The 15788-nt window shown below is 39.2% G+C and overlaps 1 protein-coding gene and 1 long non-coding RNA gene across 3 annotated transcripts in view; one reads left to right on the top strand and one right to left on the bottom strand.

Annotated features, from left to right (window-relative positions):
- Positions 1-4588, top strand: part of def6a (DEF6 guanine nucleotide exchange factor a) — a 140204-nt gene extending 135616 nt beyond the window's left edge. For both annotated transcript variants that reach the window (XM_059653450.1, XM_048553530.1), the window contains exon 12: positions 2344-4588. In XM_059653450.1, the coding sequence (XP_059509433.1) occupies positions 2344-2648 (305 nt within the window). In that variant the 3' untranslated portion in view covers positions 2649-4588. The remainder of the gene's footprint in view (positions 1-2343) is intronic.
- The window catches only part of LOC132210842 (uncharacterized), a 64629-nt gene that overhangs the window by 20098 nt on the left and 28743 nt on the right, over positions 1-15788 (bottom strand). The window contains exon 2 of the long non-coding RNA XR_009447012.1: positions 847-2192. This is a non-coding gene — a long non-coding RNA (uncharacterized LOC132210842). The remainder of the gene's footprint in view (positions 1-846; positions 2193-15788) is intronic.

Genomic DNA, 15788 nt, shown 5'->3' with positions numbered 1-15788 from the left:
GAGATGATCATTTGTACCTCCAGCAACTTTTGAATTATGCCAGAAGAGTTTATTGTTTAAATCATGCCCCACTCCGCTCCCTGGCACCTCCTTCCTCAACTGTCGCTATCCTTATATGTTACAATGAGATCACCTCTCATTCTTCTAAACTCCACCTTGTTTAGCATTTGTTGAGAACATTTCTTATTCATGTACTTACCTAAATATCTTTTAAACAGTCTCATTGTACCCATATCCACTGCTTATTCTGGAAGTTCATTCCACGCACAAACCACTCCATATGTTTTTTTTAAAATTGCCCCCGTGTCCTTTTTAAATCTTTTTCCTCTCACCTTAAAAATATGATGCCTAGTTTTCGAAATCCCCCACCATAGGGAAAGGGCATCTAACATTCACCTGATCTGTACCCCTGATGATTTTATAAACCTCCAAAATCTCTGACCCTCCGGTAAAAAGTATCCCAGCCTTTTCCAGCCTCTCCTTGTAACTGAAACCCTCCATTCCTGGCAAAATCCTGGTAAATCTCTTCTGAACCCTCTTCAGTATAATAATATCCTTCCTATATCAGGGCGATCAGAACTGGACACAGTAATCCAGAACAGACTTCTGGGCTTCTCATCCATAACATCCCCCCCTCCCCCAACTTCCCTATTGCAAAATATTGCCAAAGATATTGGAACTATACTTTGCTTGCAATACAGACCATGAAATCATTAGGAGTAAGAAACTGGATCATCTCACGTTTGTACTTTTGCTTATTTATATCTTAAGGACCCCATCATGTCTTTACGGTGATGTACTTTAAAGTAGCTGCCAGTACTATTGACCTATGTTTTAGCGACTTACCTTCTCTGCCTACAGCATTTTGACTCTTGGTGCTCTCTTGCAGAACTTTTATCTCACTTACACACTGCTAATGTTTCCTCAGATTTTTGATTTTCCTGCCCGGACGTGAGAGTTTTGTGTGTGATATGTTGAAACAGAGGGCCTCCTACAGTGGAGGCTGACGGCACGTGCGTGGGTTTTTCTAGCGACTGCACGGCTCACAGGGAGCATTGCTCAGGCAACTAGTAAACTAAAGATACAAGTAATGTGCTGATAACAAGTCCAAACCTGTCCCTGGATCACTGAGAAATTCTTGCATGCTGCAGTGCAGCGAGATTTGAGTAGTTGGTAAACTGACACTTCTACAGTTGAAAACTGGATACAGAAACAACAGAGCAGAGAAATAGGACACACTTATCATTAGATTTCTGAATTTCATACTGTGATGTGCTATGCCTTAGTTTGTTTGGGTGGTGAGCAAGTATCAGGCTCGTTAATTTGTGCCCTTGAGCTGTTTGCAAAATGTTATTACGAAATTCGGGTCTAAATAGCAGTAGCTGAATTTCTCTAGAGCTGAACCGTGTATAACAAGTGGGTGCAATGATTTCCTGAGCTCCAGAAATCCCAGCCTATTTCAATGTCTTACCCAGCACTTTGTTACTTTTGCCAAGAGTAAGTAGTTTTTGTGCCAATGTTGCTAAATGCTTTGTAATTAAATAATACTCTTTTGAAATGATGTTTTACACATCAGAAGGTGATGCACATCTTCTCCGAAAGGTTAAAAACAAATTAAAAGCAGCCAAGACAAGCTGACTGGCCATGGTTCAGAAATGCATATAACAATTGATAGACTTCCCTTGAATATTAATTGTGATTGAACACCTGCTCATCTCAATCTATTAATGGGCCTCTGAATATTTCAATACACTTTAAAGTGAACGTAGAACATAGTAGGCATGTAATCGCTGAAATAACAGGCATTTGATTTAAGCATTGAGCAAACAGGACTGCAAAAATATAAACAGACATTAAAATTTCATAAAACTGATACTGAGCAGCCATCTGTTTGTGTGGGAGCAGCAGGAAATTCCCTTTTAGTCCTGCTTTTGAGGAAACATGTGAATAGCAGTTCGGGGATTAGTGTCTGTGCATGCAGATGTACACATGCACACGAATACACACACAAACGCACAGACACCATTTCAACACCAGCCAAATGCAGCAACTGCTGCCGTTTGCATTGTTCAGTATTGTAGGCTCCTGGGTCTTTTCCTATCGTATTGCATGGGCCGAGGTCCCATTCTGCTCCTACGAGGCAGCAACTCAGTTTCTGTATTGCTGGTCAGTAAGGTCCTTTCTCCATCTATCTGCTTAAGCAGAAAAAGAACAATAAAGAGTCCATGTTATTGCAATTGGTAAATAACCTGGTAGTGTCAAAGAAATCAGTCTGCTTAGTCATGCAATCTTATATCGTTACATATGTGGCTGTCCTCAAAATGTTCGCTCTTTTTGTTACAGATAAGCGGCCTACGCCTCCCATTGTGCCTACCTATCGAGGATCAATAGGGGGACAGCAGGAGGCACGAGCAAAGTTATCGGGAAAGACTGAGGAGAAAGGTAACGCAACCTCCGATGAGTGTAGGAAAGAGAATCTCCATCGCTCACTGTCAAACTGTCCTTCTAACGCAAACTCAGTTGAGGAAATGGAGACCTCAGCTTTAAATGGACAAGTGAAAAGGAATTCTGTGGAAATTAGAAAACCGATGCAACGGTCTTCCTCAGAGGATCCAGAACCTGCTCCGACAGAGGAACTCATCAGATAGTTTGGATGTCAACAGAGGTGATTCAAAATGTTTGACATTCCATCACTTCGTATTGGACAATAACATCAGATCACAAAGAGTGGTCCAATAAAGTTCACGGTCACGAGTGCAAAGAGTAAAAGTTAGATGTCATCGACGAAGTCAGCCATTTTATTCAGCCTTTTCCAAAAGGATGACTGAGGTTACTAAAGACAAAACAATGTGAAATTGCCTGAAACCATCAGCTATTGTTTGCATGCAGCAGTACTTAATGCATCTTTAGATCAATAATGGTGAAGGAGAACTTTAAAATTGAAGTTTTATCTTATTTACGTTCTTATACCATAATACGATTTGTGGATATTAAGTTTTTATGAACTTTTTAATTGGCAAAAAAAGTTTGTTAAAAAATGTCATCTGTTTACTTTGAGTGCTGTCAGCCTCCTCACCATAAACCGAACAAACTACACAATCAGTTTCGTTTGTAGACATTAGAATTGAAAAGTTTGGGAGTTATGCTAAACCTGTAACCAACTTTGGTTAGGCCATACTTCAAAGACTGTGCATGCTCCTGGTCACTGTATTGTGAAAAAGGATGTGGAGGCACTAGCTGCAATGAATGTGTATATCGATCAAGAAAGCATTAACAGGCAGGGCATTTTTCCTCCAGTAAACGGAATGCTGAGCGGAGACTGGTCTTTAAAATGATGAAAGGTTTTGCTAGAGTGGATATGGACAGATTGTTTGCACTTGTGGGAAGGAGCATAATCGGAGGCCGTCATTATAAGAGAGTCACCAAGAAATTCAATAGGGAATCCAGAGGAATGAATTTATACAGAATGTTGAGAATGTGGAACTTGCTGCCTAATAGTATAGATGCATTTAGGGGGAGATTAGACAAGCCTACGAGGGAGAAGGAAACGGAGGCCTATGATAATTACTACTTCAATTAAAAATGATGGCGACAGAAGAGGAAGGCCTGTCTGGCATATTAACACCGCATGGACTGATTGGATTAAATTGGATGAGCTGTCTGGAAATTGCTAAAATTCAACCTAAAAGCCAATGTCTGCATTTAAAACATGTCAATGTTTTTCAATTTGTTCTGTAATGTTGAGGTACCTATTAATACTATTAATTGTTTTGATTTGTTTTCATTAGTACCAAAGCAGTGTTCGGAACATAAAACCTTCCACACTGCTTCAAGATTTTTGGTTTGAGAAGTCTAAAGCTGCAGTTATCCAAACTTGCCAGTGTGTGTCAGCCAAATGCAGGCAAGTTCTTAAATTAAACAGTTTCAATCCTTGGTAAACTTGTTTGGATTTCTAGACTCACTGACAGACATCTCTGATAAATGTGAATACAAACAATATATGTATCAAATGCTTCTTCAATGGCATTGTACAGCTTTAGAGTGACTCTAGTTTTTTACAGGGCATTCAAGTGTGACGTGCAGGATTTAAAGCGTGTCATTTCTGCTATATGCTTTCAAATGAACGTGCCCTTTATTTTGGGCTACAGTCAGTATTTCATATCGTCTCAACCTGCTTTTGATTTATGCTTTAAATTTTGTAAAATATATGCGTGATTTTTAGTAAATATTTAGAAAATTTGTTGGAAGTTTCTTTTGAAGTAAATGAATAGCTGATACTAGCTAACTCCAGAAGTATCTATTTTAAAAGATTACTGTTTGATATAACTGGAATTTGTTAGCACAAGTGATGTCTATTTGTATAGTTTGCTTATTGACGATTGCAGTTGCCTTACAAAATATGCATAACCAATGTGGTTGTTATTAAACATCTTAATCCACAATTCTTTTCAATATACTTTCCATATGTCAAGTTCTAATTGAACAGCTGATTAAGATCAAAACAATGTTTTAGTTATAGCTTTTGCCAAGTTAAATTATAGACAATTTTTTTTCAATCCTCTAAATGATCCAGTAATTCAGAAAACACCTGTACAGTATTATTGTAATTCAGCTGTAATAAAATAATTTTCTTAAAATGTCTGACTCACTCTCTATATCTTTTTGCACACAGTCACAGAACAGTGGGAAAAGCTAAGTACTGTGATGTTACTTTGTTAATGGCTCTCCTAAAATTCCAAAGACACTTTTGTACTCACTTTAATATTACTCTCCCTCGAGACCTGAGGATGCATGTACCCAATTTTTGAAGGTGTCTGGATTTATTGAGAGTATGGTTAGCAATTTTTGTGATATCCAGGACTTCATAAATAGAGATACAGAGTACAAAAGCAGAAACATTACGCCAATCCTTTACTAAAGCTCTGTTTAGACATCAGCTACAGCAATTGTAGTCACCATGCTTTCATACTTCAGAAGAAAGGTTACCGGACTTGAAATGTTAACTCTCTGTTTCTCTCTCCACGGATGCTGTCAGATCTGCTGATTTTTCCCAGAATCACTGCTTTTGGCTCTGGCATGAATAGTTGAGGGCAGATTCACCTGAAGTCTCCCTGCCTGCTCTTTGTAGCTAATTAAACAATCTAATTGCAACTTGCAAGCAGGCATGTTTTATTGTGAGAAGGAGTGAAACTCGATAATATTGATGTTCAGAGATGCAGGTACATTCACAAATGGAGCACAATGTTTGCATGTAGGTACAGTCAGCATTTAGGAAGTGGGCTATTGTGTTAGATTTTTTACAAGGGGATCAGAGTACAAGAGTAACAACATGTTGGTACAATTAGACCATGCTTTGGATGGACCATACCTGGAGTACAGTATTGGTTACCATCTTTAAGGAAGGATTTACATTGGATGCGGTGCAGTGAAGATTCCCTATATTGCTTCTTGGAATAAGAGAGCTATCTTATGATGGGTGGCTGAGTACCGTGGGCCATTACTCTCACGAGTTCAACAGAATGAGAGGTGATCTGTTTGAAACATACAAGATCCGAAAGTGACTTGACAGGGTATATACGGAGCTGGCTGGGGTAGTCAGAACATTATGGCACTCATCTCAGGATCAAGCTGATCAAGTAGGATTGAGTGAAATTTCTTCACTCCAAATTCATTACACATAAAGGGTTGTAGCTGCTCCATCACTAAAAATATTTAAGTTTGGTAGAGATAGATTTTTACTCAAGAAATCTAGGGAGATTGGAAGTGGGTGGGGGGTGCGTGGGAAGGCAGGTAACATTAAAACCAACAATCAGGTGCACTCACGTTAATTGATGGTGCAGCTGGAGAAAGTGTATAATCCAGTCCTGCTTCTGATGTTCTGATGGAACTGTGCCTATTGATCACCATGTTATCTGTACGATTAAATTAAATTTATTTTAATTAATTTAAAAAGCAAAACCCAGATGGCACTTGGTGGCAAGGCTTGGAGTAAAGGAGTTGGGACATTATGTTGAGGTTGTAAAAGACGTTAGTGAGGCCTCTTCTGGAGTACTGTGTGCTGTTCTGGTCACCCTGGTACAGAAAGGATATTATTAAGCTAGAGAGAGTTTGGAAGAGATTTACCAGGTTTGGAAGGTTTGAGTTATAAGGAGAATCTGGGCAGGCTGGGACTTGATTCACTGGAATGTAAGTGACTGAGAGATGACTTCATAGAGGTTTATAAAATTATTTAGATATGGTAAATGGCAGATGTTTCCTGGGGCAGAAGGCAGCGGGGTTGGGGGTGGGGGGGTGGGCAGCAGGGTGTGTGGGGGTTGTGGTGGAGTGGGGGGAGTGGGGGTAGTGGTGGTGGAGGCGGCGGGGTGGGGGTAGTGGTGGAATTTCCAAGACTGGAGGGCATATTTTTAAGGTGAGGGGAAAGATTTTTAAAAAGACACAGTTACTTATTACACAGTGGTTTGCATGTGAAATGAATTTCCAGAGGAAGTAGTGGATGCAGGTGCAGTCACAAAAGTTTAAAGGACATTTAGATAAGTACATGAATAGGAAATATTTGGAGGAATGTGGGCCAAGTGCAGGCAGGTGGAACTAGTTTGGTCGGTATGGACTGGTTAATCCAAAGGGCCTGTCTCTGTGCTATATGACTGTATGGCTGGTGAGTCTGGTTGGCAATGAGCAGTGGGGGACTCAGCAAGAGCCTGTCCTTATGGGAAAAGCCCAGCATGGAGCAACTGCAGGTCCATGGTTATAGATGGACTGTAACGTTGAACTTTTAACTTATTTCTTTATTTTTCTATTTTGTACCTACGATAGAGCTGCAAATGGTGACATTATTATGTTTCATGGCACTTCTGGACTTGATTACATATGACATTAAAATCTAATCCTAATTTGAGTTCACTAATAAGACTGACTGCTGGCAGCAGAATGACCTGCAATGTTTGTGCAACGAGCTTTCAATAATCAAAGCAAAGGTGAATTGAAACCAGTAGTTTGCCAAAAGTTGCTGGTGATAATCATGAATTTTGTATGCTCCAATATTTTTTTGCTTTGGCAAGCCACAATGACTTGTTGGGGTGGGTTGCTGGAATGTTGTAAAGGTGAATGGTACTAATGCCCAGAGACTCAGCTGCTATCAGAGTGGAACCTCATCTGTGCACATGGTACATTGTGAAATGTCATAAACTAGAAAACTGGGAAGTTGCATCTTCAGCAGTCAGCCATCCCAGCGTGACTCAGCATGGGAAAAGAGAAGGTCAAAGAGAAACAGGCAATTGCTGCAAAGTCTGCAAAATCAGGTCAATTAGATGAGGTAGGTTTCACGAATTGGAGTAACAGAAGGACAGAACTTAAGTCTAGAGTCTTCGCTCTGAACGTTTCCTTCTGCCATATCCAGACACCGCAAATTTTGGCATTGCAATGGATAAAAGTGTGCAGTGAAGCCATGGGCACATCTCGGATTTTCCACGCTGTGAGTTTTTCACTTGAATAAGACCTTTGGTGGAGGTGCAAATTAGAAATTGCAATCTCTTGCTTCTGTAGGTTCTTAACATATCATCAGCACAACAGTTGTCTCATTTCTTCAAATGTTCCCAGAGAAATCAGAATTCATTGGTGTACAACAAAGGATTAGCAAGAAAATCAGGATTGGGTTAACCACCAAAATTAATTGAGTGCAGCAGCCTTTTGTCAATAGTTGTGCCATTTGGAGGAGGGAAGTGTAATTAAATACAACTTACTTAGGCACAAGAGAAGGAGCTGTAGAAATAAATTAACAAGGGCAAGCTTGAATGGAAGTACATTGCAGACACTTTGCAAAACAATCCATACCTGATGGGGAATGCTGGAAATACTCAGCGGATTAAACTGAAGAAATAGCACATCATCATTTGATTAGACATTTCATATAATTTCACATTTCTGAAAATGTCAGATCATCCTTATTGCTGTCCTCCAAGGACAGCTGTGAATGATGATTCTGGTGCTCCCATTTACACCTCTCCTAGACCTATGTTTTGATTCTTTATTTGTAAAATAACTCTCTCTTTTATCTTCCATCTTCATCCCCATTATCATTTAAACTTTCCTTCCTTCTAAGTGATCACAATCTCTTCCGTTCCCATCGCCCTTCCTCTTCCTCTATATATTTAAGCACCTTCACATCCCCTTCCTCTTCCTCTGTATTTTTTAAGGACTTTCACATATGTAACATTTCCCAGTTCCCATGAAGAGAGATTGAACTGACATGTTAACTTGCGCTGTTTCTCTCCTCAGACAATGTTAGACCTGCTGCTTGTCTTCAGTATTTGTTTTATTATAATTCTGATTTCTAGCATCTTCCCTATTTTGCTTGTGCCCAGATATGAAACTTAATTTAATTGTTCATAATGGAGATGCAGAGCACACTATTATTAGTGTGGGCGGTTCTGGTGGAATTCTGAAAGGTGGTGCAAGACACAAGGTTTGTTATTGAGTTGGGTGGGTGGTTAAACGATTGTTAGGAATGTTTCACCAAAACTTATTTTCTCCGGGTGGCAAATTCGTTCCATATTCTGTCAAATGCCCAACACCCAATAACAAAAGAATAAATCTGTGGATGTGGAGCATCAAGATTTCCATGAATAACTGTAGAATGTAGCAAAGTAAATGATTAACTGACATCTGTGCAATTACAGTATGCATCTAGAAATATGGTCCCACTTGATTTCAGCGAATGTATCCACTGAGTAGCCAAGCTGTGCAGATCTCAATAGGATCACAGGACTGTGCTAAATTGGCTGATAGCATTAAATTGGTAGTTAGCCATTAGTCTCAACAAGCCTGGCTTTGGAGAAGAATATGGCAAAGTTGTTGCAACCACTCACTATTGATTGACTCCTGCATGTTTAGGATCAGTGCATAAGACCTGGACCATCATCCCTTCCCTGATTAAAGTTGGCCTCTGCATGTCGGAAGTCGACACAATAACAAATACCATTTGTCTGGGTTACCAATGTATGAGTACCAACTGTTAGGCTCTGGCAATGAGCTAATTGCTACTGGCTAGGAAAGGAGAGAGGAAAATAAACTTGTAGAGATAAAGATCATCTATTTATCAATTTGTTAAAGATCTACCTGCATTGGCAGCAGTGCTATGAAAATTCTCTCTGTCTGGGAGACACTGTGACAACTCTGTAAACTAGCTTGGATCAAAAATGAAACTGCAGTGTCTGTTGATTTAGAAAATGTGTTGAATCATTGGATTTAATAAATGAAAGTACACTAACTCTAGATATTGGTTAGAGCTAAATATAATCCAATACAATCCATCACTTGCTCTGAACTTAGTCATCTCCAGTCCTGCATCTACTTTTCATACCTCTGGCACTGACTTTATCCTTTTCCCACCATTATATCACTGGTACTTCATTTTTCAGCCATAATCCCTCTTCCATTTGGAACATCAATCTAAAACAGCTCGGACAAGCCACCTCCTTCTTGGTTGTTCCTCGAGCTGTGCGTTTCTTGCCTCTCACCGCAACCTCAATGCTCAGCTTTCTACTGTTCTCCTTTCTGTTTGCCTATTTATTGTCCATCCTATGGAATATTTTCTATGCTTTTTCTGCATGCGGAAACAGTTATAGAAATGTATAGGCTAAGCTCATAGTTCAGTTTACATTAATAAATGTGTCATGCACTAAGGGTGGCCCAAGAACTTTTGAATATTATCAATATTCTGGCTGAAATCCCAGACTGAATAACTGCAGTTGGTTCAAGATGTAGCCAATTAAATCCAATTGGGAAAAGAGAGCTGCAAATGGGGAATAAGAGTGTATTAAAGACCCTATGTAACTCAAACAATAACAATGCAGATCCATTTGAAAGAGAGGCTTGAGTCAATCATAACCATCTGTTTCATTTGTGGTTCAAATTTTATGGCATGGCCTATCGTACAAGAAAACATCTGTTGTATTTGATACACGGCGCATGGCCATTCAGTTCTTTTCAAAGAAAAGTTGTAGAAGGCATTATTAGAAGTCTTGCTATGTGCAACAGTAAAACCACTCAGTCTTTTACTGGTATTTTGACTTAACCTCCCAGTTGCTAACCACAAAAGACGATAGTTGCATGGAGATAATAATAGCAAAGAAATGGATTCATAGGTGTATCCACAACACAAATTGCAGACACTATGACTCTCTTTTTAATTTTCCCTCAGATTTCATCATGTCTCTTCACATAAGAAGACCTGACACCTTCACCACAGGCACTGCAGTAGTTCAACAGGATGGGTTCCCAAGACCACTTCAAAGACAAATAAGGATAGGTATTAAGTGCAGGCCTGTCTAGCAATGCCCACATCCTGAGGATTAAAATAATAAAAAGTGTCTAAAGTCTCCTCAATCAAAGGTCCTGGATTTTGTGCCTGCCTGCTAATTCTCCAGTTGGTGTTTGCTCCTCTTCCTCTGCTCTGAAACATTATGGGGTATTCTGGTGAGTTGAGGGCATGAGATAACTTGATATTGCTGCTGTTAATTAGAAAAGTTGAGTCAAACTGTAATAAACTAAGCATGCACCTGCTTCAGTTGTGGCAAAGCAGGTCAGCCAAGGCTGTGTGTAAAGTAATACTAATAGATTTTCATTTTGATATTTTAACGGATCCTAGCATGTTGTTTTCATGGATCATTTGAGTGGTACATACTGCATTCAATGCATTCCAGTGGTGGAGGACATCAATGCTCAAACTGGTGGATCGGGTGTTTAAAAAATGGGCTATTTGTCGACAATAGTTCAGCGAGTGGAATTAAAAGATTGAGTCTCACATCCTGATCTAGAGGATTGGGCAGAAAAGGTAAGGTTGAAAAGCCCGGTACAGAAACTGTGTACTGAGAGCAGTATTGACAATGTCATGGTTCAGAAGATGGGATGCATCTTAGCATACTAAAGGATGTAGCTACAATGATAGTCCATACACTGGTACTAGCCTTCCAGGAAGCCTAAGATTCTGGAAAAGTGCCAAATGATTAGAAAACTGTCAATGTAACAGCCATGGATAAAAAGAGAGAAAGACAAAGAAAGGTAACAATAGCATATTCTCTGTTGTAGGAAAAGTGTTAAGAGTGTACTATAAAGGATATAATAGAGCATTAAGAAATAGGTAATTAAACAGTGTTAGCACAGCTTCATGGAGGGGAAATTATGCCCCAAAAATCTATTAAAATTCTTTGAAAGGTAACAAACAGGATCGTTAAAGGGTGTTGTGAAGTTGGGTAGAGTATTTGATGTTTGTAAAATGATAGGGGGAAAGAAAGTGTGTTCCTTTTAGAAGTTTTTTTTTAGGCTTGGCAATTAAAAATTTCTGCAGGCAGCAGCAGATGCACAAGAGTTATTGAAATTGAAATTTTGTATCAAGAGGCTATCCTGTTGGCAGGCAAGACAACAGCGTTTTGAAATTAGCCAATTAATTTAAAACAGGCCCTAGATACCAAAACCCAATTAAATTTAAATCTGATGTTTTGACAACCTAGGATTAATTCTGTTGAAATAAATTAATAGATCATCGATGGTATAAAAGAAAAGGGCATTTGAAAATCTGTGTATGAATCAACAATCATCTGCCTAAGGAGCAGGCTGTAAAAGAAAGAATCACTGGCTCTCTCAAAATTCTCTAAGCTGTCAGAAAACCATTGTCTAAACTAAAGGTACAGTGGTACTGTTAGCTAATATTTCTAACACAAGAATTTAACATAGAAAGACTTTCCTGACTGAGGATCAGCAGAGATGGTGCAAAGCATTCCAGAAGACTTATCCTGGCTATAATTTTGAGCAACTAATTTATTTTTCTTATTACTTTGGGTTACATAAGTATGACTTGCATTTATTGGAACTAATAAAATTGACAGCAACCACCGTAGAATTCTTTTTAGGATTGAAATCCGCAAATATTCAAGTGCCACACTTCAGAAAGTCGCATCTTCTAATTGTATGTTTCTCTTTTCTACCTCCACTAGTGGTGGGTGCATGGAATGCGCAGTCAGTGGTAGTATTGGAGAAAGATAAGTTAGGGACACTCAAGTGACTCATCGATAGGCACATGGATGATAGTAAAATGAAGGGTATGCGGGGTAGTTTGATCTTAGAGTAGGATAATAGGTTGGCACAACATTGTGGGCTGAAGGGCCTGAACTGTGCTATACTGCTCTATGTTTGATATTCTATTAGGATTTTATTTATTCTGGAGTATTAGTAGTTATGGGGGAATTGTTTGGTTTGTTCGTAGTTCTGTTAATTTGTTAACCGTTAGATAGATAAATTGCTACTTATTGATTATAAAGTGTGTATCAGATATTTTACAACTCTTTTATAACTGACTGGGGGTTAATAGGCAGTTTGTACCACTTTTCAGACTTCCTTTAACAGATTACAAGGCAAGGCGAGCTTCTCTGGGTCTATCAGTTATCAGAGGGGGTTCGGCCTCTCCTTCATTACAGGGGGAAACCAGTGGATGTAATATATTTGGATATCCAAAAGGTGTTCAATAATAGGGAGCACATTAGGCTATTTAATAAGTTAACAGCACATAGTGTTGGAAGTAGTATTTCAGCTTGGATAAAGGATTGACAAACTAATAGAAGACAGAGAATTGGGATGAAGGGGTAGTTTTTCAGGATGGTAACATATAACTAGTGTAAATGGTGTGCCACAGGATCAGTGCAGTGGCCACAATTATTTTCAATATATATTAATGATTTCAATGAGACAAGTGAATGTATTATTCCAAGTGTTGACACAAAAACAGGTGGGAAGGTAAAAGATGCAGATGACCAATAAGACTGCAAAGGGACATAGACCAGTTGGGTGAGTGGGCAAAAATGTAGGAGATGGAATATGCCTCCCAGCATCTCAGCAGGAATATTTAAGTCAGATAATTATGAATTTAAGCCTTAACCCAAAACATTGATCAACAAAATCTAAGCAGTACTTGTCTGTAGTGTAATACTGAAGGAGTCCTGCACTGTCTTTTGGACAGATACTTAACTGATGCCTTTTGAGGTTGACAGAGTCAGATGTGTACAGCTTAGAAACAGACTGTTTGGTCTAACTTGCCCATGCCAACTTATATCCAAAATTAATCTAGTCCTACTTGCCAACATTTACCCATCCAGATGCCTTTTAAATGTTGTAACTGTACTATCCTCCGTCACTTCCTCCGGCAGTTCATTCCATACACGCACTAACCTCTACATTAAAAAGTTGCCCCTTAGGTCCCTTTTGAGGTAGCGCAGTGGCTCAATGGTTAACACTGCTACCTCACAGTGCCAGGGACCCAGGTTTGATTCAACCCTCGGGCAATTGTCTGTGTGGAGTTTGCACATTTTCCCCCTTGTCTGTGTGGGATTCCTCTGGGTGCTCCAGTTTCCTCCCTGAGCCCAAAAGTCTGCACTTTATGGGCAATTTAGCATGGCCAAAGTACCTAATGTCCATTAGATGGATTGGCCATGGGATATGCAAGGTTATGGGGAAGGGGTAGGGGGATGGGTCTGGGTAGGATGCTCTTTGGAGGGGCAGTGTGGACTTGTTGGGCCGATTGGCCTTTCTCCGCACTGAAGGGATTCTATGAAATTCTTCCCTTCTCACCTTAAACCAATGCCCTCTAGTTTTGGATTCCCTTACCCTGGGGAAAAGACCTTGATTATTCAGCCTATTCATGCCCGTCATGATTTTGTAAACCTCTGTAAGGTCACCCCTCAGCTTCCAACACTCCTGAGAAAATAGCCCCAACTTATTCAGCCTCTCTCTGTAGCTCAAGGCCTCCAACCCTGGCAATGTCCTTGTAAATCTTTTCTGAACTCTTTCAAGTCTAACAACATCTTTCCTGTAACAGGGAGACCAGAATTTAATACAGTATTCCAAAACTGGCCTAACCAATGTCCTGTACAGCCACAACATGACTGCTAAGCTCCCACACTCAATGTACTGACCAAGAAAGGCAAGCGTACCAAAGGCCGCCTTCACTACTGTCTACTACTTGGGACTCCATTTTCAAACAACATTGAACCTGCACTCTGAGGTCTCCTTGGTAACACACCTCAGAACCTTACTATTCAGTGTGTACGTCCTGCCCTGATTTACCTTTCCAAAACGTAGGACTTCATATTTATCTAAATTAAACTCCATCTGCCATTCCTCAGCCCATTAGCCCATCTGATCAAGATCACATTTTATTCTGAGGTAATCTTTTTTGCTGTCTACTGCACCACCAATTTTACTAACCATACTTCCTATATTCACATCCAAATCGTTTATATGAAAGACAAAAAGCAGTGGACCCAGCATCAATCCCTGTGACATACCGCTGGTTGCAGGCCTCCAGTCTAAAAAGCAACCCTCCACCACCATCCTCTGTCTACTTCCTTCTAGCCAATTTTGTATCTAAGTGGCTTGTTCTCTCTGCGTTCCATGTGATCTAACCTTGTTAACCAGTATACCATGCAGAACCTTATTGAATCCCTTACTGAAGTCCAAATAGAATTTGTCCGCTGCTCTGTCTTCATCAGTCCCTTCGTCAATTCTTCAACAAACTCAATCATGTTAATGAGTCACAATTTCCCCCGCACAAAGCCATGTTGATTATCCCTAATCAATCCTTGCCTTTCCAAATACACGTAAACCCTGTCTGTCGGAATCCCATCCAATATATACCCACCTGTAAACAATATGAAAATTTTTCAAAGAAGGTCAGGTGAGTTGTCCTGGGTAGATGGAATGTAAAGTGAGAAAAAATAAGATTATGTACTTGGGCAGGAAGAATCGAAGAACTGAATGTAGAGCTGAATAAAAACAGGAACTGGGTACTCCGTGATATTTGTTGTTAATCTTTGAATTTTAAATTTAAACTTCAAGCTAAATCAGATATAAACCAAACTCTAATCTGAAAGAGTACCATTTTGGACTGGAAGGTATTACCCAACTCAGCACAAAGGACCAATTCAGGCCATTCCTGGATCCTATGTTATTTTTCCTGAAGAATTAAATATAGCCTTCTCATTCTTTGTATTTTTAAAACTGTAGTTATCAGGGAATATTTAAGTTTTAATTGATAGAATCAATAACTTACAGACTTCCAATTTTCATGCATGAGTAGAATAAAATGCAAGAAAAGGTTTGAGCTTGCCTTGTTTAACATGGACACAAAATGATCTAGTAAGTATGGGTTTGTGTTCGCTGTTTGATGTACAACTTTAAATGTAATTGCAAAATTGTGTCTTAAATCATAAAAGATATATAGAAGTTGGAGATAAAGAAACTGTAGAGTTTGCACTTGAGATGTTGGCAAAGTTAGTATGGTAGTGTGTTGCCCTTTGGTGTAACTTTACAGATGTGTTTTATTTAGCAAAAGATGAATTATTTGGTCTCTCAGTTGCGTTCAAACAGACGCTTTTTCCAAAGGCATTGCATGTTAACTACAGACACAGTGAAACAAGCTTTATAGTGAAATTAATTTTACTTTCAGATGGACATACAACATGGTGGTACATTAAAAAATTGAGATGTATCCCTGATTTCATTTCATTTGATGGTAAACAAAACTTTAGCTATTGAGTAACTGTAAAATGAGACTTTCTTAGTAAAAAAACATTAGCCTGGAATGATTTTGTGATGTTGGTATTACAATGGTTAACATAAGCACACAAGATTTGCTTCTTTAATTTGCAGGAAAGTATAATTGTAAAACAAATCAATAGGTTATTCACATCATTTCTTGTTTGTTCAATTTGCTGCACACAAAATGGATGTGCCATTGTTTG

Source organism: Stegostoma tigrinum, chromosome 21, assembly GCF_030684315.1.
Source record: "Stegostoma tigrinum isolate sSteTig4 chromosome 21, sSteTig4.hap1, whole genome shotgun sequence".
Classification (NCBI taxonomy): Eukaryota; Metazoa; Chordata; class Chondrichthyes; order Orectolobiformes; family Stegostomatidae; genus Stegostoma; species Stegostoma tigrinum.
This window is presented reverse-complemented; position numbering and strand designations above follow the sequence as displayed.